The 24818-nt window shown below is 42.5% G+C and overlaps 1 protein-coding gene across 2 annotated transcripts in view; it reads right to left on the bottom strand.

Annotated features, from left to right (window-relative positions):
- plb1 (phospholipase B1) overlaps positions 1 to 24818 on the bottom strand; it is a 234932-nt gene that overhangs the window by 18813 nt on the left and 191301 nt on the right. For both annotated transcript variants that reach the window (XM_068019539.1, XM_068019548.1), the window contains exons 47-54: positions 23140 to 23198; positions 21180 to 21247; positions 20960 to 21003; positions 12883 to 12982; positions 10952 to 11003; positions 10114 to 10194; positions 2462 to 2527; positions 137 to 231 (exon numbers count right to left, since the gene is read on the bottom strand). In XM_068019539.1, the coding sequence (XP_067875640.1) occupies positions 137 to 231; positions 2462 to 2527; positions 10114 to 10194; positions 10952 to 11003; positions 12883 to 12982; positions 20960 to 21003; positions 21180 to 21247; positions 23140 to 23198 (565 nt within the window). The remainder of the gene's footprint in view (positions 1 to 136; positions 232 to 2461; positions 2528 to 10113; positions 10195 to 10951; positions 11004 to 12882; positions 12983 to 20959; positions 21004 to 21179; positions 21248 to 23139; positions 23199 to 24818) is intronic.

The following is a 24818-nucleotide window of genomic DNA, read 5'->3' on the forward strand; positions in this document are numbered from 1 at the left end:
CTTGATGAATTCCTGCATTATTATTGTTTATCATGTGGGCTGTTGTATGAGTCATTAGCATAACTACTCAATGCCTTCTTTTTCACCAGTGCTACAACAGCACCCTATTTAAGTTAAAGAAAATGTTGCCACTTACTTCTGAACCAAATCACAACCAATTGTGTTCTTTTTTATTCTTCGAAGACCACTCATCTCAAGTATTTGCATCATGTTTATAAAAGCTCTTGGTACCTGTTTGAATTAATATTTAAAGAAGAAAAGCTGAGAGGACAAATAACAAGTTTTCAAACCATCCTACACAGCTTACAGTGAGCTGATTGCAGTTGCTTTATACCCTGAAAATTAGATTGATTGTCACATGATGTCAAGTCACTGTCATTATTGCATTAGTACAGGCTTCTACTATGGAGGAGCGATTTGTAGTAATGTAAGCTAACATGGATGGGCACTTGAAGGAAATAAACTTGCAGGGCTATGAAGATCGAGCAGGGGAGTAGGACTGACAGGATTGTGTGTGCTGTAGAGAGCCGGCATGGACTCGATGGGCTGAATGGCCTACTTCTATGCTGTCGATGACTCTGTGTCCCAAGAATTCTTGCAGCCAGTGGTCAGCCTGGCCAGTAAGTATTAGAGGTGATTGCAAAGGGCTTAACCCATCACTCCAGACCTCATAATAGTCACTTTACAGTCCTCCTGCTTATTGTAAAGCAGTGGTAAACAGCACATGCTGCAAGTCCCTTTGGGATGTACATATCAGTAAATATCTTTAAATACTTAAATACAATGTCAAAGTAGAGTGACAGAAAAGAACATCGGCTCCCAGTTAAACAACAGCTCGATTTTAAAACTCTCATTTATCTCTAATTTCCTCCAGCCCAACAACCCCCCACAACCCTCCGAGTCATCAGCACTCGTCTAATTCCAGCCTCTTGAGCATCTCTGATTTTAATCGCTCCACCAATGGTGGCTGTGCCTTCAGCTGCTTGGGCCCTAAGCTCTGGACTTTGCTCCCTAAACCTCTCCGACTCTTCTGAAGAAGGGTCACTGACCCGAAACGTTAACTCTGCTTCTCTTTTCACAGATGCTGCCAGACCTGCTGAATGGTTCCACCATTTCTTGTTTTTATTTCAAATTTCCAGCATCCACAGTATTTTGCTTTTACTCTCCGACTCTCTACCTTGTTTACCTCCTTTAAGACACTCCTTAAAATTTACCTTTTTAACTAAGCATTTGGTTATCTGCCCTAATATGCCCTTATGTGGCTCTGCATCTTATCTTGTTTTACAATGCTCCTGTGAAATGCCTCAAGATGTTTTATTACATTAAAGTCACTACATAAATAAAAGTTTTGTTCTTGTTGTTAGAGGAGTGAGGCATCCTAGAATGCCGTGGACTGTATTTAACCAAATTGATTTGAATCACACTATTATTACTGTCACACTGAGTTGTATTGTAATGCACTTTTACAAAATTTATGAATAAAATATATTTTTGGAAAAAAGGCACGTGCTGCAACAAGAAATTTTAAAATGAAATGCATTTATGGAGAGTAAACACTGTCCATTCCTGCCACTCCTGGACCTGGGAGTCTGGGAGTGATAAAACAGGATGTAATTCATAAAAAGGAAACAATAGCTTCCCTGGAACAAAACATGGTTAAATTGAATGCAGGGAAAGTAAAGCCCTGTCTGGTTTTGTTCAAGGAGATCTGGTATGTATGTAATAGAAATGTAACACCTCATGCATATTCATACTAAATTGAAAAAATATGCTTGTCTTTAGAATGGTTTTGTTACATTTTAGTTTAGATATTCTGCAGCCAGTAACATTTGGATATGTTATCAAAAGCATTTTTCACTGCCATTTGAAAGGCTGCTGGTGCCAAGACTTGCAGAGTCAGCTTCAGTCAGCAATATCTCTGTCCAGTTGCATCTGCTAACAATCTGGCAGAGAAAATCCATCAAACAAATTGGCCATTAACATGGGTCAGGAGCTGCATGCAATATCCAGACCACCTGCTCAGGCCCTTCTTAGAGTTTAGATAGAAGTCTGAATGTCTCACAACATTTAGATGGTATTTAGTTATGGGGTGAGGGGAAGTGGTGGGGCCAGGGTTGGGAGTAGACGTTTCATAACACAAGGGTAGTGGAGGGCTCATCAGATCAATGGATTTAAAGGGGCCATGTAAGCATGAATGAGATTGTCAAGTAGTATTAGATCCTTGCAAGACGCAATCATGTTTGCCTTTCGGCTAAAGGTTATCCAGTGACACACTGCATTGGCACATTGGCAGCCTATGCCAATAAACTGGCAGGACATGGGCTTATGGCTGTGATTTCCCCTCTGCCTGTAGGCGCTGCATCTACAGGCAGAGGAGAAATATCAGAGACAGAGTTAATTCAGGCAATTGACTCGTTCAGAGCAACAAAGATCTGGGGTCAAACCTCATTCAACCCTTTACCTGTTTGTGCAGTATATCCAGCGCCTCCTCAATATGTTTCACGTAATTATCTGCAGAATATGTCTCCTGCAAAAGACAAATGATAGGAATTAGGAAGCATGTGTAGGCCAACATGAATATTCTGACCTACCGTTACGGAGACAAGAACGAATCTGGACCGGGAAATCAAGCTGACATAGACATGTGTCTTTTGACACATTTGGCTGAAAGATGCTTTATCCTTCAACAGTTGTGTTTTGAACAGGTTTTTTTGAGCTTTTAATTTTTTTTTTGCCATTCGTGGAGACCCCACGCTGAATCCTCTATATGCACTATCAGCATGTGAAGAGCTATGTTGGGGGTGCTGAAGATGAAAATTTTCCCTTCAGTTCTTCTGTTTCCAAAGTGAAATGTTTCAGATAAAAATCCTGCCAGCTCCAACTCCTATCTGAAGCCCAACTCCTGCTGGTCTCGTCTCCAAAAGCTAAATTTACAGCTGCATGTATACCAATTTCTAGCATTTATCACACTGTTGGTTGAGAGGACAGAATAACCATTTGTTTTAAATTTATTTTACACCAATCCTGGATGGGTTTTCTTGATAGGACTTTATCAAGTAGTGCTGTGAGTTCTTTCACATACACCTGAGAGGGAAGCCTGAACCTCAGTTTAACATCTCATTCAAAAGACAGCACCTCCAACAATGTACCACTCCCTCAGTACTGCATTGAAGTGTCAGCCTAAATCATGAACTCAAGTCCTGGAATGGAGTTTAAACCCACAATCTTCTGAATCAGAGACACAAGGGTTACCATTAATCCAAGGTTGACATTACAGGCTAATTATGATACTCCAAAGTTGTTTTTGTGTTGAAAGATATTTGAGTTATTGAGGAGAAACTTTTCATTCAAGGGAGTTGTCACAATCAGGAACACACTACCTGAAAAGGCGGTAGAAGCTGATTCCATATAAATAATTTTAAAAGGCACTTGGACAGGCACTTGAGGATGAGGAATTTATGGGGTTTCAAACAATACGAAGAGTGCAAAAGAGATCAGTTTCCTTCAATACAGGAGTGAGTTGCCTCACAACCCTTCCATTTCATTTTACATGCTATGTACATGCTATGTACATTTTACAGCAAAAGAAATATTTCCTGGATACAGTTGAGGGGTTTCCCATGGATCCATCCCCTCAGTTCAGCTTGGTGGGGGGACCTTACACAGTGGTCTTTCCCCATTCAGCCTTTGTCGTGGCTGCCCCAAGCTTTAGTGCGTCCCTCAGCACGTAGTCCTGGACCTTGGAATGTGCCAGTCCAAAACATTCGGTCGTGGACAACTCTTTGCACTGGAAGACCAGCAAGTTTCGGGCAGACCAAAGGACGTCTTTGATAGTCCTCCAGCAGCAGTTAATGTTTATCTCAGTGTGCATCCCTGGGAACAGTCCGTAGAGCACAGACTCCTGTGTTACAGAGCTGCTTGGGATGAACCTCCACAAAAACCACTGCATCTCTTTCCACACCTGCTTTGCAAAGACACATTCCAGAAAGAGGTGGGCAACCATCTCTAAGCAGGCTGTGGGACAAAGCACAACTGCTCTTTCCAAATAGCTGGACAGGCACAACATGCCAAAAGGCCTCCTTTTGTGTTGCACGTTTCTATGATTCTGTAATCCAATTTTTAAAAAATTGATCATCGTTGAATTAGGAGTGTAGGATGTGCTTATCCTGCTGAATCAAGAACCCAGGGTCTGTGAAAGTTCAATTGAAAACATTCAATTGCAATTTAGCTGATGCAATGTTACCCCTGGCTTTCATGAATATTTTTTGAAGATAATCAAGTGTGGGATAATTAGGTTCCACTGTAAATGTAAATCTCATTTTAGTGCAGTTAAAGAAATGACCCATCAAGAAAGCTCGTCCAGGACTGGCATGAAGTAAATGTAAAACAGATGGAATTGAGTTAAGAGATGCTGTTCTTTGAAGCTGTGCTTCATAATGCCAATTTTAGTGCTTAAAGATACAAAGCAAAGATTCATGGAAAATGTCATTCCAAACTCCATTCACAATTCTCTCCCACTGTTCTGTGCTGGAGCTCTGGCTTTTCCACAGACTTGGCCCTTTGTTTCAATGTATTTTTACCTCCTAGAAAGCAACATCAATTCGTGATATTTTTATAGTCTTTCCTTTTAACCACCACCAGGGTCAGTTTTGTGAGGCATCTTTTCTTCATTATAGTTATGTCTGGTTTCATTCTTTACTTTCGTCACTTAGGGATTGGCATTTCTCTGGTCGATAAACTTACTGAAAAAGTTGATAGGAAGCCCTGTTTTTTTAAGTTGCACTAACATTTTTGCTAAAAGTTGAGAGGGCAGGAATTTCGGTCGACTTCCTCCTGAGTGGGGAGAATGATATGAAGAAGCATGTGGCTTACATGCCTGTGTCAGGCAAACCCCACCTGCCAAGACTGAGGCACACATTATTTCACCACATGACCATTAAAACTTAAAATTGCAAACCCTGACCGGAAAGACATTTCCATGGTAATAGACAATGTTGAAACAATGGGGATCCAGCAGTCCCTGTCCCTCCAATACACAGAAGTAGTTAAACCGGTTCTAGTCACATGTGTAGCTGGCTGGAGCTTTTGGATTTGAACCTCCAACAAAGGATGTTGAAGAGACTGTTCCATATAAGGAGCTAGTCACATGACTAACCTGCTGAGCACCCTGGGAGCTTTTTGAATTTGGACTCCCAAACAAAGGGATTTGAGCAAAGACAAATCCGTGTGCTCATGGAGTAATATCTCTCCTGGAACTGAAGCAAGACTTCCAGCTTCTCCTGTCTGCCTGCCTATCTCTCAGGGAACTGAAACCATTGAAGACACATGAAACTCAAACTACAGTAACTACACTCTAAATGTACTTCGGAACATCCTAAGATCATGAAAGGTACAATAAAAATGCGGCCTTTCTTTAAGAACTAAGTTGATGGAGGTCTGGAGAAGCTCATTAGCTCCCCTTCACAGCTGGGGTACAGTGTGTGGCATTTGGGAAATCCAAAGAAAGAATAAAGAGAAAATATAAAACAACTTATAAGGTAAGAGTGGCCAGCAATTCATACCATCTAGTTTTTAACTTCACATGATGGCCTAATGGGGCTTAAACCAAATGAACTAGTTATAAATAGGAAAGAGACAGAAATAAAGGTAGGAAGTAGCTTAGACCAAAAAAAGTCATGGGTAAAGAAGCAGTGTTGTATTAAGTAAAAATATATTTTTTAAAAGGTTTAAACGCACTGATCACAATGCACAGAGTGAAACAAATAAACTGGGGAAATTGGAAGCAATTCTTTTACAGGAAGATCTAGACTTAATGGCATTAACAGAAACCTGACAGTAAACCAGAGAAAAATGGAAAAAAAAACATATTCGGGTATACTTAAGAGGGATAGATAAAATAAGAAAGGAGGCAGAGTGGCAATTTTGCAAGAAAGGGAATACATACTGTAGAGAGGGTTGATGCAGATAAGAAAAGGTAAAGATATTCAATATGGTTGGAACTCAAATATAGAAAGAGCTTATTACATTAGTACGGGTGTATTACAGACCTCTAAATTGTGTGGAAGGAAATGGAACAGAATATTACAACAAAGAAAGAGGCCATTTGGTCTATCATGTCCATACTGACTCTGCGAGAGCAACTCACCTAGTCCCACTCCCTTGCCCTTTCCCCAAATCCCTGCAAATATTTTCACATCAAATAATTATCCAATTCCTTTTTGAAAGCCACAAGTGAACCTGCCTCCACCACACTCGTAGTGCATTTCAGATCCTAACTGCTCGCTGCATAAAAAAGTTTTTCCTCATGTCACCTCCAGTTCTTTTGCCAATCACTTTAAATTGGTATCCTCTGGTTCTTGACCTTTCCGCTAGTGGAAACAGTTCCTCTCTTTCTACTCTGTCCAGACCCCTCATAATTTTAAACACCTCTATCAAATCTCCTCACAACCTTCTCTTCTCTAAGGAGACAGTCCCAGTTTCACCAATCTATCCATGTAACTGATGTCTCTCATCCCCAGAACCAATTTCGTAATTTTTTTCTGCACTGTCTCCAATGTCTTCACATCCTTCCGAAAGTGCGGTGCCCAGAATTGGACACAATACTCCAGTTAAGGCCGAACCAGAGTTTCATAAAGGTTCACCATAACTTCTTTGTTTTTGTACTGTATGTTTCTATTTATGAAGGCCAGGATCCTGCTTACCTTATTCACTGCTTTCTCAACCTGCCCTGCAACCTTCAGCGATTTGTGATCATATACCCCAGGTCCCTCTGCTCTGTACCCACTTTAGAATTGTCTCCTTTATTTTAGATTGCCTCTCCTTGTTCTTCCTACTAAAATCTATCACCTCACACTTCTCTGCATTAAATTTCATCTGCCACATGTCTGCCCATTCCACCAGCCTGTCTATGTCCTCTTGAAATTTATCAGTATCCTCCTCACAGTTTACAATACTTCCAAGTTTTGTGTCATCAGCACATTTTGAAATTGTGCCCTACACACCCAAGTCTAGATTATTAATATAGATCAAGCAAAGCAGTGATCCTAATACCGACCACTGAGGAACCCATCTAGTGTCCTCAAGTTTGAAAAACAATTGTTTACCACTACTCTCTGTTTCCTGTCACTCAGACAACTTCATATCCCTGCTGCCACTGTCCCTTTTATTCCATGGGCTTCAACTTTGCTGACAAGCCTGTCATGTGGCACTTCATCGAATGACTTTTGGAAGTCCATGTACATCACATCAACCTCATTAACCCTTTCTGTTATCTCATCAAAAAACTTAATCAAATTAGTTAAACACAACACAATTTGCCCTTAACATATCCATGCTGGCTTTCTTTAATTAATCCACATTTGTCCAAGTGACTGTTAATTCTGTTCCAGATTACCGTTTCTAAAAGCTTTCACACCAACGAGGTTAAACTAACTGGACTTTGGTTGCTGCGCTAATCCTTATACCCATTTTTGAACAAGAATGTAACATTTGCAATTCACCAGTCCTCTGGCACCACTCTCCGTATTTAAGGCGCCTTAGAAGATTAAGGCCAGTACCTCTGCAATTTTGACCCTTACTTCCCTGTATCCTCGATGCATCTCATCCAGTCCTGGTGGCTAATCAACTTTAAGTACAGTCAGCCTTTCTAATACTTCCTCTATTAATTTTTAGTCCATCCAGTATCTCAACTACTTTCTCTTTCACGACAACTTTGGCAGCATCTTCTTCCTTGGTAAAGACAGATGCAAAGTATTTATTTAGTACCTCAACCACAACTCTGCCTCCATGTGTACATTTCTCTTTTTGGTCCCTAATTCACCCCATTTCTCTTTATAACCACGCTTTTACTATTTATATGCTGATAGAAGACTTTTGGATTCACTTTATGTTAGCTGCCAGTCTCTTCTCATACTCTCTCTTTGCTGCTCTTATTTCATTTTTTACTTGCCCTTTGAACTTTCTATATTCAGCCTGGTGCTCACTTGTATTATCAACCAGACATTTGTCATACGCGCCCTTTTACAACTTCACCTCACTCTCCATCTCTTTCGTCATCCAGGGAGCTCCAGCTTTGATTATCCCATCTTTCCCCCTTGTGGGAATGTATTTTCTTTAAATGGAAGAGGAAATTTGCATACAGTGTGGAGATATGAGTAGGGTTATGAAAGTGTTGTGAAAATAAAAAATATTTTAAAAAGGAATTTATAGTTAAGCTAATAAATGTTGAGTCAGTTTTTTAATGAAGAGGACTGAGGGAACCAGATTGGCAACAGTGTTGCTGGTTGTCACATGGCTCAAGTTATGCTTAGAGCAGAAGCCCTGATAACAGGGGTAGAAAAGTGACAAGCACTCCTTTGTTTGGACAAGCCAGTAGCAGGCAAAGCACACCTGAAACGGGCAGAAAAAAAAACTCACCAAGCCTTTTGGTTGTTAGTCAGTGCACGTGTGTGTGTTACCTTCTGGAAGGAGATAAAAGTCAAGTTTGCTACAGAAGAAGGAGAATTCCAAGAAAGAACTGAAGACTACAACCCAGCTTGCTTTCCCGCATTCCCTAAAACATTCTGTGAAGTCTACTGTGTCGATTCATCTTGTTTCCTGTATTTAAATAAGGCCTGCTAAATTACTTTTCAACGCCGCCTGAAGGGCTCTGATCTAAAAATAAATGTTTTATTCTTTCGGTTAACCGGTGTATATTGTGTGTGAGTTTGAAGAGACTAAGGTAAAAAGGGACTTTAAAATTTGGTTAAGGTAGAAAGGGGACTTTTTAAATTTAATGTTGGATTTTCAAAAATTTGATCTGTGTGATATTGTTTTACTTCATTACTAGTTAAGACTTGTTTTATAATAAACGGTTAATTTTGTTGTTCAGTAAAGAAACCTGGTTAGTGTGTTTTATTCTGGGGAAAAATTGTGTTTCTGATTGACTGTTTCAATAAGTGGAAAAATTTTTAAAAATATGTTGTGACCTGTGGAGAAGTGGGACTGAATTAACAGTGTACTCCTCCCACCGTGGTCATAACAGTAGGAATGACAAATGATTGTTCTGGGAGATTTTAATTTATCCATTGATGAGTTGGGACAAAATGGAGAAAATAGAATGAAATTATTAAAGGCAAGACTCAAGGGAATATTTTTTAAATATGTGCATGTGTTCCTGTGGGATGATATTAAGGGCAGGTTTGTTTTGATACTTTTCTCACTAATCCAGTACTAGTTAGGCCAAAACTGTTACTGGAAAAGCAGAAGTGAGTAACAATTTCTTTCTCTAATGAATATCAATGGGTTTAATTCCCTCTGTGCACTAGGCTGTGGGTACGTTTGCATGAATTCCTGTCTGTGCTATTTGAACACGGAGGTTAATATTTAAAATGGCTCAATGCTTGTGCTAGATAGCTCAGACAGACACAAACATGCTAAAACAGCGCACGGAGAGAACACAACGCCAAAATATCCCCAGGAGCTGTTAAATCATCACCACTTCTATGGATGTGCAGCAGAAAATGGGATACTAGATGCAGAAGAAAACAATGGGCTGTCAACAAAGTCTGTCTATTGTATTCTGCTCTGGGCAGATCTGAACTTGAATCTCACACATGAGATTCTCTAGCCACTTACTATAGCACAGCAGCTGAGATGGTTTCCTGCCACCTTCCACCCTCATGGTTTTTAATCTTCCAAGTACCTTCTCCTAGAGGGGCTATAACCAAGGGTAGAAGCCCCACCTACCCATTACAATGGGACAGGGAAGGCAAGACACCCACACCCATCGGACACAAGTATTCCCACTGGCATCAACCTAGTATTTAGAACCAACACTCACTAGGACTGTCGGGAGGAGGGCTTGAACCCTACCCTTCTGACTTAGAGATGGGAATACTACCACTGAGCCAGTGGCCACTCTGTCTGAATGGGAGTATCCCACTGCATGTCAACCCAGTAATTAGAGTCCATTTTCTAGGCTCCACTTGTCTGGCCCAGAGGTGGGGAATGCTACTGCGAATCCAAAAACATACCTCTTTTGGTAAAGAGAATTCTCTGACTTATGGATGTTTTTAACTGTAAAATAGAACAAGTAATTATAGTGAATAAAAATTGAAAAATGAAAAGCTCTACCTTATTCATACAGTACTCGCAGAGGTCATTGCCTCCGATGAAAAGGGTGATTACTTTCCAGTCCTCCTTGAAGTTGATTTCCTACACGAAAAAAAGTTTTTTGAAATATTAATTTTCTCTCCTATTAGCAGTTCTAAGCTTTCTCATCTGCATTCAGACTTCTTTCAACAGGGAATCATTGTCTCCAGTTCTTTCCCTGCTCTCTTGAAAATGGTGGCTGCTTGCAAGTGCAATCCAGCATGCTTTCCAGTAACATGTTACTAGATACCCAGTCTTCGTGTGTGATCGTCACCAGTGAGCATCAGTGTTACTCATCAAAGTGGGCTGGGGTCACAGCCATGTTCAATCTAGTCCTCGGTAAGTGTCTGTATGAAGGGTGTTCAATAATGTCTTTCAAAAGAGAATTAGGTAAATACGTGAAGGGGAAAAAAATTGCAGGGCTATGGGGAAAGGGCAGGGGATGAATTGGATAGCTCTTTCAAAGCGCTGGCACAGTCATAATGGGCTGAATGGCCTCCTTCTCTGCTATTTTATTCTATGATTCTAAGAGTGGGCAGGTCAGCAGTTTATGAGCATTAGGAACCAGAAGAATTCAAAACATACACATCCAAACCTGAAATGGTCCACGTAGTAGATAACATTTTGAAATTAGGGAAACTTATGATTGTTTAAAATAGGTGCACTGTGGTTGTCATCTGAGTGTCACATCCCATCTCAGACATTCCTAGAGTGAACACTGTTCAGTATTGTGGTCAGACTGTTCCACTGCAGCCCTCTAGGTGGCTGAACAGCAGAAAACACTGATGCAACATTCCCCAAAATCAGCACAGACACTTACTGAACTGTTCTTCATGAGCTGAATCAGGGTATGAGCCTGTTTTGGCATATCACTGCAGAAAGGGGGGAAAAAACAAGTTACAAAATCACAATTTTAAAATACATTGCTTTTCAATCTATATTCTTGGCCAATATTTGAGCTAGTCAGGTTAATGGCAGCAACAGCTGGGAATACCAGGACTGGAAGTTTTAATTTAAATTTTGATTTTAAAATTCTCATCCTTGTTTCCAAATCTCTCCATGGCCTCGCCCCTCCCTATCTCTGTAATCTCTTTCAGACCCACAACCCTCCAAGATATCTGTGCTCCCTTATTTCTGGCCTCTTGAGCATTCCCGATTTTAATCTGGTGGCTGTGCACTCAGCAGCCTAAGCCCTAAGCTCTGAAATTTCCTTCCTAAGCCTCTCTCCCTCTATACTTCACTTTCCTCCTTTAAGACCCTCCTTAAAACCTGCTTCATTGACCAAACTTTTGGTCAGCTGTGCTCATCTCTCCTTATGTGGGTCAGTTTCAAATTTTGCTCGCTAACTGTCCTGTGAAAGGCCTTGGGATGTTCTACAATCTTAAAGTTGCTGTTTGAAATCTGTAACCCTGCCATCGCACTCAACGTATCACTGGCAGGAGATCAGTGGAAGGGTTGATAATCAGGCCGGGAGATGGATACGCTATGTTCTAACCTCGCTCGGCAGCTTCCAATAGGCCTTGAGGGATTGGAACCCCTGTCTGCCCCAAACAAAGCCAGTGATGTAGGAGGGGGAGTGGCTACAGACCGCAGACTCTGAGACTGCAAGTTCTCAAATCCCCAGCCTGGTAGGAAATGGTCGAGCAGGTTTGCTTGAGTGAAAAGAGTCTCCAGAGTTTAAAGTTACTCTCCAGGCCACTGTTGTGAGAATCCCAGGGGAAAAATCATAAAGGGCATTGAACAGGGCATTGTGTTTTTTAAATTTTTCTTCAAACAGTTCTGATTTATTAGTGATAGAAATATTGGAGGTGGGGGAATAAAGACTGTTTGACCAACAGCCAAGATTAATCCAATTGGGTAACAGAGAGTCAGTTCCTTTTTCAATGGTATTGGAAGGCGGAGGAGCATCTAGAGGATGGACCAATGGTGGGAGTGTGGGGGTGGGGAGCTTTGATGTGGGAGATCATGTGATAAGAACTCCAGGATTATGCCCAACCAGAATTGACAGCCCTAGCCTGCAGAATTTTTAAAATTCTTTCATGGGATGTTGGCATTGCTGCCAAGCCCAGCATTTGTTGCCCATCCTCAATTGCCCTTGACAACTGAGTGGTTTGCTAGGCCATTTCAGAGGGCAATTAAGAGTCATCCACATTGCTGTGGGTCTGGAGTCACAAGTAGGCCAGACCAGGTAAAGATGGCAGATTTCCTTCCTTAAAGGACATTATTGAACCAGATGGGTTTTTATGACAATTGTTGATAGTTTCATGGCACTGTTACTAAGTCTAGCTTTCAATTCCAGATTTTTAAAAATTAACTAATTGAATTTAAATTCCACCAGCTACTAGGGTGGGTTTTGAACCCATGTCCCCAGGGCATTGGCCCAGACCTCTGGATTACTAGTTCAGTGACATTACTGCTACACCACCATCTCCCCCCAGTGGGTTTGGGCCTTGTCTGGGATCCAGACCTGGACTCCCACTGGGGCACAAACTTCAAAGAAAGTCTCTGGGCCTCCTCCTGTCAAGGAGGGATCTCACACCCCAATGTTAATGTGCATGTTGGATCCAGTTGTACTGGGCGTTGAGCAGCCCAGTTGGTCCCTGAAGGAATGCTGCGGATTGCCAGTGAATGAGGCATGAACTTAAAATTGGTTTGGCCTTATCAACCTTGGCTTTGGGTGATTGTGGTAAGCGCACCGCCTGCTTAACCACCACAGTGGGCCAGAGTTGCAATCAGCCAACGAGTACTCACTCGGCCTTAGAACCTGAAACAGCTGCATTGAATCTACTATTCCGATTTCCGATCCCGGTGGCAAAACCGTAGATATTTGGATTAAACTTTCTCAATATATCTGAAAAAGGAAAGAAAAGGACAAAAATCAGAAAGTTAGGACAGTAGGTGAGAAATCCAGTTTGAGGAACGCAGGGCTTCAGCAAGCCCCAGACCTTGCTTTAGTCTGTGTTATAACTCAACCACCATTGTCTGCAGGCCCATACAATGTTAACTGAGCAACATGGAGACTCATTTTCTGCACATGAGAAAGAAATGAAAGATATCTGGAGTTGGCCGGGATTCCACCCACTGGCTGGAAAGTCGGGGGTAAGGCAGCCTTCGCCAACCCAGGAAGCCACGCTGTGCTGCCTCCAAGAGTTGCTGGACAATCAGATGGCCGGCAACTCTTCAGTCTCAGCAGTGCCACCAGGAACAATGGCCACTGCTAGGACTGCACCCGGCCCCAGACCCAGCCAGCGATGGAGGCCCGGAGTTCAGGTGAGTGGGGTAGGTGGGAAGGGAGGGGTGGGGGGAGAAGATCAAGCCGGGGCAGGCCAGCAGTGAAGGGAGGGGATCAAGACGGGATGGCTGTTCTTCTGGGGGAGCCCTCTGTTGGCACATGGTGCACGAGCAAGAGGGACCCCGCACACCACACCCCGAGCCTGCAACCAGGCCACCAGGATATATCTAGTGACCTCACCACATGGCGTGGCCACTCACACCCTCGTCGCTGGTAAAGTACCAGTGGTGGCGGGAAGAGGACCTTAAATGGCCATTAATTAGCACTTAAGGGCCTCAATTGACTCAAGGGTGGGCAAGCCACCTGACACCTACCCCGGCACTGGTAATGTACCAGCAGAGGCAGGTGGGCATCGGGCATGGCACCCCCACCATCCCACCTGATATTTCCCACACCCACCTCCATCTGCCTCCTCACTCCAGGGGGGTGTAAATTTCCGGCTGTTGGCATCCAAAGGAGCTTTACAACCAATGAAGTACTTTTAAAATACAGTCGCTTCTGCGTTGTAGGAAACTCAGCAGCCGATTTGTGCACAGTAAGCTCCCACAAACAGCAATGAAATAATGACCATTTAATCAGTTTTCAATGATGTTGGTTGAAGAATAAATATTGGCCAGGACACTGGGGAGAACTCCCCTGTTATTCTTTGAAATAGTGCCATGGGATCTTTTACACCCATCTGAGAGGGCAGACAGGACCTCAGTTTAACATCTCGTCAGAAAGACGGCACCTCCGACAGTGCAACACTCCCTCAGTACTGGATTATGTGCTCAAGTCTCTGGAGTAGGTGTTAAACCCACAACCTTCTAACTCAGAGGTGACAATGCTACCTTTGCCTGGGATTTTACCATCCCTCTGGAGATGTGAGGGGAGGCCGGAGAGCTGGGAAAATGGCAGTTGGAGGCGTAGGGTGGGAAACCTAATTAAGGTACTTAACTGGCCTATTATCAACCATTTTATGCCTCTGCCAGCATTTTACTGATGTTGGCATGACCCCCGCCCGCTGTGTGGGGCAACTGCCAGGTACATGTGGATTCCCAAGGGAGGGGGGTGGGGGGCAGGTGGTGGGGGGTGGGCAGTGGCCCTTCCTTTAATGATGTGCGATTGCCCACGGAGGGGCCCCCTGTCGGCAATGGCACCGCCATCCATAATGGGCCAGTGGTCCTGGCGGCTGTATCTTAATTGGCCGCTACTGGTAAAATGCCCTTTGAGGTTCCGCCATTCACCCACGCAGGCTCGGGACCTGCATTTGGACTCAGTGGAGGGACTCATGGCATGCTGATAAAGTTCCGGCCATTGAACCCTGACACTGGTCACTATCACTGACAACATAAATGCAGTGTTACCTCTAGACGTGACCAGTCCAATGCTCTCGTGGGCACCCTCTCACTTTGCACTCTGTAAATTTGAGCTCATCCAAAGTAACAGTGCTGGCTATATCCCAACATCCACAGCCCTGGTCACCCATGATCCCTCTGCTCGCTGACCTACATTGGTTTCTGATCTAACAATATCTTAATTTTAAAATTCTTGTCCTTGTTTTCAAATCCCTACATGGCCACGTCCCTCCTTATCTCTTTAATCTCCTCCTTCCTTCCGAACGCCAAGATATTTGCACTGGTTCAATTCTGGCCTCTTGCCCAATGCAGATTTTAATCACTCCACCATTGCTGGCCTTGCCTACAGCTGCCTAGGCTCTAAAGTCTGGAATTCCTTCGCTAAACCTCACCGCCTCTACCTCACTCTCCCCCTTTAAGGCAATCCTTAAATGTACAACTTGGACCAAGTTTTTGGTCATCTTCCCAAATATTTCTTTATACATTTCAGTGTCAAATTTTGTTGATCAGGCTCCTGTGAAGGGCCTTGTGACATTTTTCTACTTTAACGGTGCTACATAAAGGCAAGTTGTTGTATTTGTTGTTGAAATGATACCATTACATGTCTCCATTTCAATCTGAGTATAGCTTCATGCTTGATGCCATCAGTAACCTGTGCATTTAGTGGTTTAGAAATGAATCCAGCAACTGCTCACAGGGCCCATAAAAATGTGATTGATCAAGGCTTGGGATGATTAGATTTACAAGTACAGCTGCTGGTTGCACTGTATTAAAGTGCCCGATAAGAGGCACACAGTGACAGCCTGCTTATAACAAAGAACTGTTTTTAGAGAGAAACGATGGGTGCCTCAGGTCTCAATACCCATTTACGCTCTACATATGCGACTGTTTTTATGTTTTATGACATAGATTGGACTAGGAAAGAGGTTCTGCATAGGGAGTATGCGCAGCTTGGGGCTAAATCAAAAGGCAGAACCTCAAAAGGTAATAATCTCTGGATTATTACCTGAGCCACATGCAAATTGGCATTGGGTAAATAAAATTAGAGAGATGAATGCGTGGCTCAAAGACTGTGTGGGAGAAGTGGGTTCCGGTTTGTGGGGCACTGGCACCAGTACCAGGAAAAGTGGGGGCTGTACGATTGGGACGGACTTCACCTGAACCGTGGGGACCAGTGTTCTAGCGAGTCATATAACTAGGGACATAGAGAGAGCTTTAAAGTAAATAGAAGGGGGAAGGGATTGTGTAGGGGAAGATTGAGTAAGTTAAAGGGAAATGATAAGGCAATAGATCACAGTGGCGCAGTGGTTAGCACCGCAGCCTCACAGCTCCAGGGACCCGGGTTCAATTCCGGGTACTGCCTGTGTGGAGTTTGCAAGTTCTCCCTGTGTCTGCGTGGGTTTTCCCCGGGTGCTCCGGTTTCCTCCCACAGCCAAAAGACTTGCAGGTGATAGGTAAATTGGCCGTTGTAAATTGCCCCTAGTGTAGGTAGGTGATAGGGAATATGGGATTACTGTAGGGTTAGTATAAATGGGTGGTTGTTGGTCGGCACAGACTCGGTGGGCCGAAGGGCCTGTTTCAGTGCTGTATCTCTAAATAAAAATTAAAAAAAATAATAAAGGTAGTGATGATCAGAGTATGGCAGGAAGGGACAATGATTGCAAACTTAAGAGTGTGCCAGCAGATAACAGCACTGTGGTTGTACCCGCAGCAGATGGACTGCCGTGGTTCAAGAAGACAGGTCACCACCACTTTTTCAAGGACAATTGGGGAAGGGCAGCAAATGCTGACCTTGCCAGCGACGCCCACATCCCATGAAAGAATTAAAAAATCTAAACCTTATTCTACAACAATCACACTTACCCAAGTGTTCCCTCACTGATACTTGGCTCACCTCATTCCTTAGCACCAGATTCAGCAATGTCTCCTTCCTAGTTAGACTGAGAACCGACTGGTCAGGGACACATTTCAGAAATTTCTCACCCCTCCTTACCCTTTACTCGAACATTATCCCAATCGATTTTTTGGTAATTAAAAGTCCCCTAATATCACCACTCTTTAGTTCTTGGGGCGGCACAGCGGCGTTGTGGTTAGCACCGCAGCCTCACAGCTCCAGCGACCTGGGTTCGGTTTTGGGTACTCCCTGTGACCGCGTGGGTTTCCGCTGGTGCTCCGGTTTCCTCCCACAGCCAAAGACTTGCAGTTTGATAGGTAAATTGGCTATTGTAAATTGCCCCTAGTGTAGGTAGGTGGTAGGAGAATGGTGGGAATGTGGCAGGGAATATGGGATTAATGTCGGGTTAGTATAAATGGGTGATTGTTGGTCAGCACAGACTCGGTGGGCCTGTTTCAGTGCTGTTATCTCTCTACGAGATAGGGCCGGGGTTTACAAAAACAGTAAAAAAATTGAATTAAGAGCTCTGCATCTGAATGCCCATAGCATTCACCATAAAACAGATGAATTGTCAGCTCAAATAGAAATTCATATGTCTGATCTGATAGCCATTACAGAGACATGGCTACAAGGAAATCAAAGCTGGGACCTGACTATCCAAGGGTACGTGACATCCAGGAAGGACAGGAAGCTGGGAAAAGGTGGCGGGGTAGCTCTGTTAATTAAAGACTGCATTAGTACCATAATGAGAGATGACCTTAGTTCTTAAGGTCAAGATGTAGAATCAGTTTGGGTGGAACTAAGATACAGCAAGGGGCAGAAAATATTGTTGGGAGTTGTTTATAGGCCACCAAACAGCAGTGGTAATATAAATCACAGTATAAATCTGAAAATTAGAGGTGCGTTTAACCAGGGTTACACTGTAATCATGAGGAATTTCAATCTACATATAGACTGGGTAAACCTAATGTGTACTCATGTTGTGGAGGATGAATTCTTGGAATGTATGCAAGTTGGTTTTCTACAGCAATACGTTTAGGAACCATCTCGGGAATGGGCAATGAATTGTATTGTGCAATGAAAAGGGGCTAATTAATAATCTTGTTGTAAAGGAGCCTTTAGGAAAGAGTGACCATAATATGATAGAATTTTGCGTTAAGTTTGAAAGTGATGTAGTTCAATCAGAAACTAGGGTCTTAAATCTAAGGAAAGGAAACTATGAAGATATCAGGTGGCAATGGTGGATTGGGAAACTACATTAAAAGGTATAACGGTAGACAAGCAATGGCTAACGTTTAAAGAACTAATACATAGTTTAGAACAAAAATACATTTCTTTAATGCACAAAAACCCAGCAAGGAAAGTGTTCCAACTGTGGCTAATGAAAAAAATCAAGGATTGCAAAGGAAGAGGAGTATAAAGTTGCCTGAGGTTTGGGAGCATTTTAGAATTCTGCAAAGGAGGACCAAGTAAAATATTAAGAAAGGGAAAATAGAATATGAGAATAAACTAGCGAGGAGCATAAAACGGACCATAAAAACTTCTAGAAATATGTAAAAAGGAAACGATTAGCAAATGGGTCCATTGCAAGCGGAGTCAGGAGAATTTATAACGGGGAATAAAGAAATGGCAGAGAAACTAAACAAATACATTGTGTCTGTCTTCACGGAGGAAAATACTAAAAACCTCCCAGAAATTATGGAGAATCAAGGGACTTGTGTAACCGAGGAGCTGCAAGATATTAATAGTAGTAAAGCACGAGAGAAATTAATGGGGCTTAAAGTAGATAAATCCCCTGGAGCTGATGAAAGTGTTGAAAGAGGTGGCTGTAGACATAGTAGATGCATTGGTCGTCATCTTTCGAAATTCTATAGACTCTGGAATGGTTCCTGCAGATTAGAAGGTGGCAAATGTAACCACATTATTTAAGAAAGGAGGGAGATAGTAAACAGGAAACTACAGACCTGTTAGTCTCACATCAATCATCGGGAAAATGCTAGAAAATATAATAAAGGATGTGTTAACAGGTCACTTAGAAAATAATGGTAGGATTGGGCAGAGTCAACATGGATTTATGAAAGGGAAATTATGTTTGACAAACCTGTTGGAGTTTTTTGAGGATGTAACTAGCAGAATAGATAAGGGGGAACCAGTGGATGTGGTATATTTAGATTTTCAGAAGGCTTTTGATAAGGTCTCACACAAGAGGTTAATAAAAATTAGAACACACGGGATTGGGGGTAATATACTGGCATGGATTTAGAACTGATTAACAGACGTAAAACAGAGTAGGAATAAATGGGTCATTTTCAGGTTGGCAGGCTGTGACTAGTGGGGTACCGCAAGGATCAGTGCTTGGGTCCCAGCTATTCACAATCTATGATTTGGATGTGGGGATTAAATGTAATATTTCCAAGTTTGCAGATGACACAAAACTAGGTGGAAGTGTGAGTTGTGAGGAGGTTACAAAGATGCTTCAAGGGAATTTGGAGAGGCTAAGTGAGTGGGCAAAAATTTGGCAGATGGAATACAAGGTGGAGAAATGTGAGGTTATCCACTTTGATAGGAAAAACAGAAATAGAGAGTATTTCTTAAATGGTGAGAAGCTCGGAAGTATTGAATTTCTAAGGGACTTGGGTGTCCTTGTTCATAAGTCACTGAAAGCTAACATGCAGATACAGCAAGCAATTAAGAAGACAATGGTATGTTGGCCTTCATTACAAGAGGATTTGAGTATGGGAGTAAAGATGTCTTACTGCAATTATATAGAGTCTTGGTGAGATCTCACCTGGAGTACAGTTTTGGTCTCCTTACCTAAGGAAAGATATACTTACCACTGAGGGAGTGCAACAAAGGTTCACCAAACTAATTCCTGAGATGGAAGGATTGTCCTATGAGGAAATATTAAATAGACTGGGCCTTTATTCTCTGGTGTTTAGAAGAATGAGAGGTGATCTCATTCGAACATTAAAAAATCTTACAGGGCTCGACAGGATTGATGCAGGAAGGATGGTTACCCTGGCTGGGGAGTCTAGAACCAGAGGAAACAGTTTCAGAATAAGAGGTAGGCCATTTAGGACTGAGATGAGGAGGAATCTCTTCACAGAGGGTGGTGAATCTTTGGAAGTCTCTACCCCAGAGGGCTATGGAGGCTCAGTCCATAGATTTCTACATAATAAAAACATCAAAGGATATGGGAATAGTGCAGGAAAATGGTCTTGAAGTAGAAAATCAGCCATGATCTCATTGAATGGCGGAGCAGGCTCAAAGGGCTGAATGGCCTACTCCTGCTCTTATTTCATATGTTCTTATGTTTGTGATGCAGGATCTTGCTTCTGGTTCCTCAACAGCTGGTAAAGATCGGCAGATGCCTGGCTGGACTGTGTTAGTGGGACAGCCGGGAAAGATCGGCATGTTCCTGGCCGAACCGTGTTAGCAGGACGGCCGGGAAAGATCAGCAGGTTCCTGGCAGGACTGTATGAGTGGGCTGAACTACTTCAGCAAACAGACACAAGCTACACATAGATAGTGTCAGTCAGTGCTGACATCCTGTCAGCAACTCCATAAATGAAAGACCCCTGAGGGTGCTCGTCAATTCCAGGATGCATCAAGATCATCCAACTGGAACACTACGCAAGATCATTAATAGAGTCCAGAAGTGATGGAAAGCAATCAGCGGAGGGGTTTGGTGGAGGACGCAGTGGGAGTGAGTTCCCCCTCAGCTCCACATTAAGATAAATACCTTTCTGATGGCAGCCTCCAGCAGTCAATTTAACAACCATTGGTTTGGCTGCCAAGAGCAATCCAATTGTGCAGAGTGTGCCTCAAACAAGTGCTCCTCCTGACCCCACATTAAAAGAACACGGGTTGTCACCACTCCTTCTTCATGACACTGACCTCACCACCCCCTCAGCCACCCAACAACAAACATCCCCTCTCCAGGTCACCAAATTCACCCGTCTCCAGTTAATGATCTCCCAATGCCAACACTGATCAGCAATCGTCATCCCAGGTCTCCCACACCTCAATTACTTAGCTGAGGGCTGCAGTGGCCTGGCCTTCACTGACACTTCTCCAGGCAAGGTGTCTCTTACCCTCCCCAACTTCCCTGCTTCATGGAAATGAGGCATGAGCATCAATATCTTGGCTTCCAGGCCCAGGGAGCACCCACTGCCCAAAGATGGCTCAACCCAAATTTCTAGGCCATTCTATCTCAAGGGGATTTGATCATCTCAGTAGGGTACAGTGCAACAAGGGTAGGCTGAGAAAGCCAATCACAATGGTACATCCAAGGTAAAGACTCACTAGGAAATGTAGTCACGGTCTCAAGTGATTTGTCACCACCAATGCTACAAAAAGAAAGAAAGAAATTAATGTTGACATGATAGACTATTGAATCATTCAAAAGCTTAATCTAAACAAATAAGTTTGTTTTTATTTGAAAACACACACTACTAGACTGCTTCATTCCTTATGCCTGTGTTTAATGTGTCTTTGTTGTAACAGATACTTTCCAGATTCTTACCTCCATGAAACGCCTTGATATTGAGTTGGCAATTCAAATAAATTCTTTGCCTTGGCTCCATACGCAACCTAAACATCAAAAACAAATAAGGTTTGTATAACGACTATGACTTCAGGCCCAATGTTTGAGCTAAGCCTTTAAACAAAGGTGACGCACTTTTCAATCTACAGGATATTGGTACAGTTGACATTCCACAGTGCTAACACTGGGACTTTAAGCATAGGAGTTTAAAATATGCCTGACAAAGGTTGTAGGTTATTTAGACCAGAATGTTAGGATGGATGTTCTAACTTCCTCTAATACAACAACTTCACATTGACCTTAAACGTTAACTCTGCTTCTCTTTCCACAGATGCTGCCAGACCTGCTGAGTGGTTCCAGCATTTCTTGTTTTTATTTCAGATTCCAGCATCCGCAGTATTTTGCTTTTAACTTCACATTGTGTCACTGTTTAAAATGACCTTTTATGAGCAAACTAGCAAAGAACTAGGGGCAGCTGTATGCAGCTGTCCTGCACTCACAGGGTTGGGTTGACATTGCTCAAACTAATTGCATGCAAGTAGTCTCACAGCCAGCAGAAGGAGGAAACCATCATTCTGTCAGTCTGGTCTGGGTTTGAGCCCAGCTTCCAGAGGTGAAAGCAAACTATGCTAATCAACCTTGACAACCCAGTTTCAGTTTCTCGTTCAAGATCTGTGCATTTCTGTATTATTTTTGATAGATCAACCCATTGTGAGCTGTACTAAGTAACTACAATGACTTTAATAGCATTTTATTTTCTTTTTTCTCTATGCTCCACAGCTCTTTAGTCAAGTAGCTTGTTTTACTAAGTTGCCACATCTAAGAACGTTGCTGAAGAATACATAAGTTTATCGATAAATGGTGACAGACAGAAAGGACTCAGCTTTTCCCCACTATATCCAGCTCTAGTTCTCCACCACCTCACTCAACCCCTCCGTTACCTCCATCAGACAATGTGACCAATATCCAAGCCTGAATGAGCCACAATTTCCTCCATTTAAACATCGGGAAGATCGAAGCCAATGCCTTTTGTCCTTACCACAAACTCTGTTCCCTTACCACTGATTCCATCCCTTTCCTGGCTACTGTCTCAGGTTGAACCAGTTGGCAACTGCAATAACCTATTCAACACTGAGCTGAGCTTCCAAAATCCTCTCCTCTCCAACACAAAGAGTGTCCCCTTCCAACATCGCCTGACTCCACTCCTGCCTCAGCTCATGTGCTGCTGAAACCCTCCTCCATGACCGTGTCACCTCCAGACTTAACTGTTCCAATGCTCACCTGGCTGGCCCCCAATCACCATATTCATTAAACTTCAGCTTATATAAAACCCTGCTGCCCATATCCTCTCCCACTCATCCATCACTCCTGCTTTCATTAGCCCCGGTCTCATACTCTGGAATTCCCTCCCTAAATTCTCATTCATCTCCCTCTCCTCCATTACAATCTTCCTTAAGACCCACCTCTCTAACCAAGCGTTTAACTGTCCCTCTTAATATTTCATTCTTTGGCTCAGCTTCCACTGTGATTACACCTCTGTGAAGTATTTTTGAATGTTTTCCTACCCTGAAGGTGCTATGTAAGTGAAAGTCATTGTTGTAAAAGACTTGATGTATTGGCTGAGAACCTATGGTTCCTATTGTCTTTGCTACAACAACTTGCATTTATGCAGCACTTTTAATGTTGGAAAAATGTCCCAAGGCAGTAGGAGAATCTTAACCAAAACTGCAGAGGAGCCCATGACCCAGCCAGCTGTGAGTAGAGCAAAAAAATTAATTCATATCTCACAAGATCAATACAGAGGTCACACAATCCAATGAGGTTCGTATCAGGAGAACCTATAGACCTCATCACAGCTTCCACTATCTCTTCAATTGTTGCAAGTTTTTCTTCTTGCCTCAATTATCCTACTTGATACTTTGCAAAAATTTATACTTACAGTTAAAGAGTCTCCCATTGCCGCGACAACATTAATGTCAGCAGGCCGAAGCCTATGAACTGGAGGACAAATAACAACGGTAGAAATAAATGAACAGATGGTGGAAAAACACAGTAGAAGAATTTAACTCCAAATATTTTCTATTTGTTACTGTTTCACACAAGTGTCGAAACAACAGGCAGAAAAGTACGCCATAGAGATACTATAATTAATATGATGCTGTAAAGACTGCATGAAAGCAAAGGCTGGACAGATTTTCTACTTGCTTCAGACTCTTCAGCATTCACTATTACCATGACTATCAGTGTTCATGAAACAGATATTTATGTGCAATAAAATGAGGATATTCATGATTTTATTAGAAGAGGCTTCAGTGTCACCAGTATTGTTTTGGCAAAACCATTTGAACCCCTTGATTAGATTCCAGATCAAAGCTAGTGTCTTCAGTCCATGCCACAAACCCTGTTCCCTTACCATCCAATCCATCCACCTCTGCTCTCTGTCACAAAGAGAGCCCACTTCCAACTAACATCACTCATCTCCCTTCCTGCCTCAGCCTATCTGTTGCTGAAATCCTCTTCAAATCTGTAATCACTCCCGGGTATCCATTATTCTATATATAAACCATCTGAACCCCTCGATTAGATTCCAGTCTGTAATCACTCCCAGGTATCCGTTATTCTATATATAAACCATCTGAACCCCTCGATTAGATTCCAGTCTGTAATCACTCCCAGGTATCCGTTATTCTATATATAAACCATCTGAACCCCTCGATTAGATTCCAGTCTGTAATCACTCCCGGGTATCCATTATTCTATATATAAACCATCTGAATCCCTCGATTAGATTCCAGTCTGTAATCACTCCCAGGTATCCGTTATTCTATATATAAACCATCTGAACCCCTCGATTAGATTCCAGTCTGTAATCACTCCCGGGTATCCATTATTCTATATATAAACCATCTGAATCCCTCGATTAGATTCCAGTCTGTAATCACTCCCGGGTATCCGTTATTCTATATATAAATCATCTGAACCCCTCGATTAGATTCCAGTCTGTAATCACTCTCGGGTATCCGTTATTCTATATATAAACCATCTGAACCCCTCGATTAGATTCCAGTCTGTAATCACTCCCGGGTATCCATTATTCTATATATAAATCATCTGAACCCCTCGATTAGATTCCAGTCTGTAATCACTCCCGGGTATCCGTTATTCTATATATAAATCATCTGAACCCCTCGATTAGATTCCAGTCTGTAATCATTCCCGGGTATCCATTATTCTATATATAAATCATCTGAACCCCTCGATTAGATTCCAGTCTGTAATCACTCCCGGGTATCCATTATTCTATATATAAATCATCTGAACCCCTCGATTAGATTCCAGTCTGTAATCATTCCCGGGTATCCATTATTCTATATATAAACCATCTGAACCCCTCGATTAGATTCCAGTCTGTAATCATTCCCGGGTATCCATTATTCTATATATAAATCATCTGAACCCCTCGATTAGATTCCAGTCTGTAATCACTCCCGGGTATCCATTATTCTATATATAAATCATCTGAACCCCTCGATTAGATTCCAGTCTGTAATCACTCCCGGGTATCCATTATTCTATATATAAACCATCTGAACCCCTCGATTAGATTCCAGTCTGTAA

Source organism: Heterodontus francisci, chromosome 3 (genome assembly GCF_036365525.1).
Source record: "Heterodontus francisci isolate sHetFra1 chromosome 3, sHetFra1.hap1, whole genome shotgun sequence".
Taxonomy (NCBI): Eukaryota; Metazoa; Chordata; class Chondrichthyes; order Heterodontiformes; family Heterodontidae; genus Heterodontus; species Heterodontus francisci.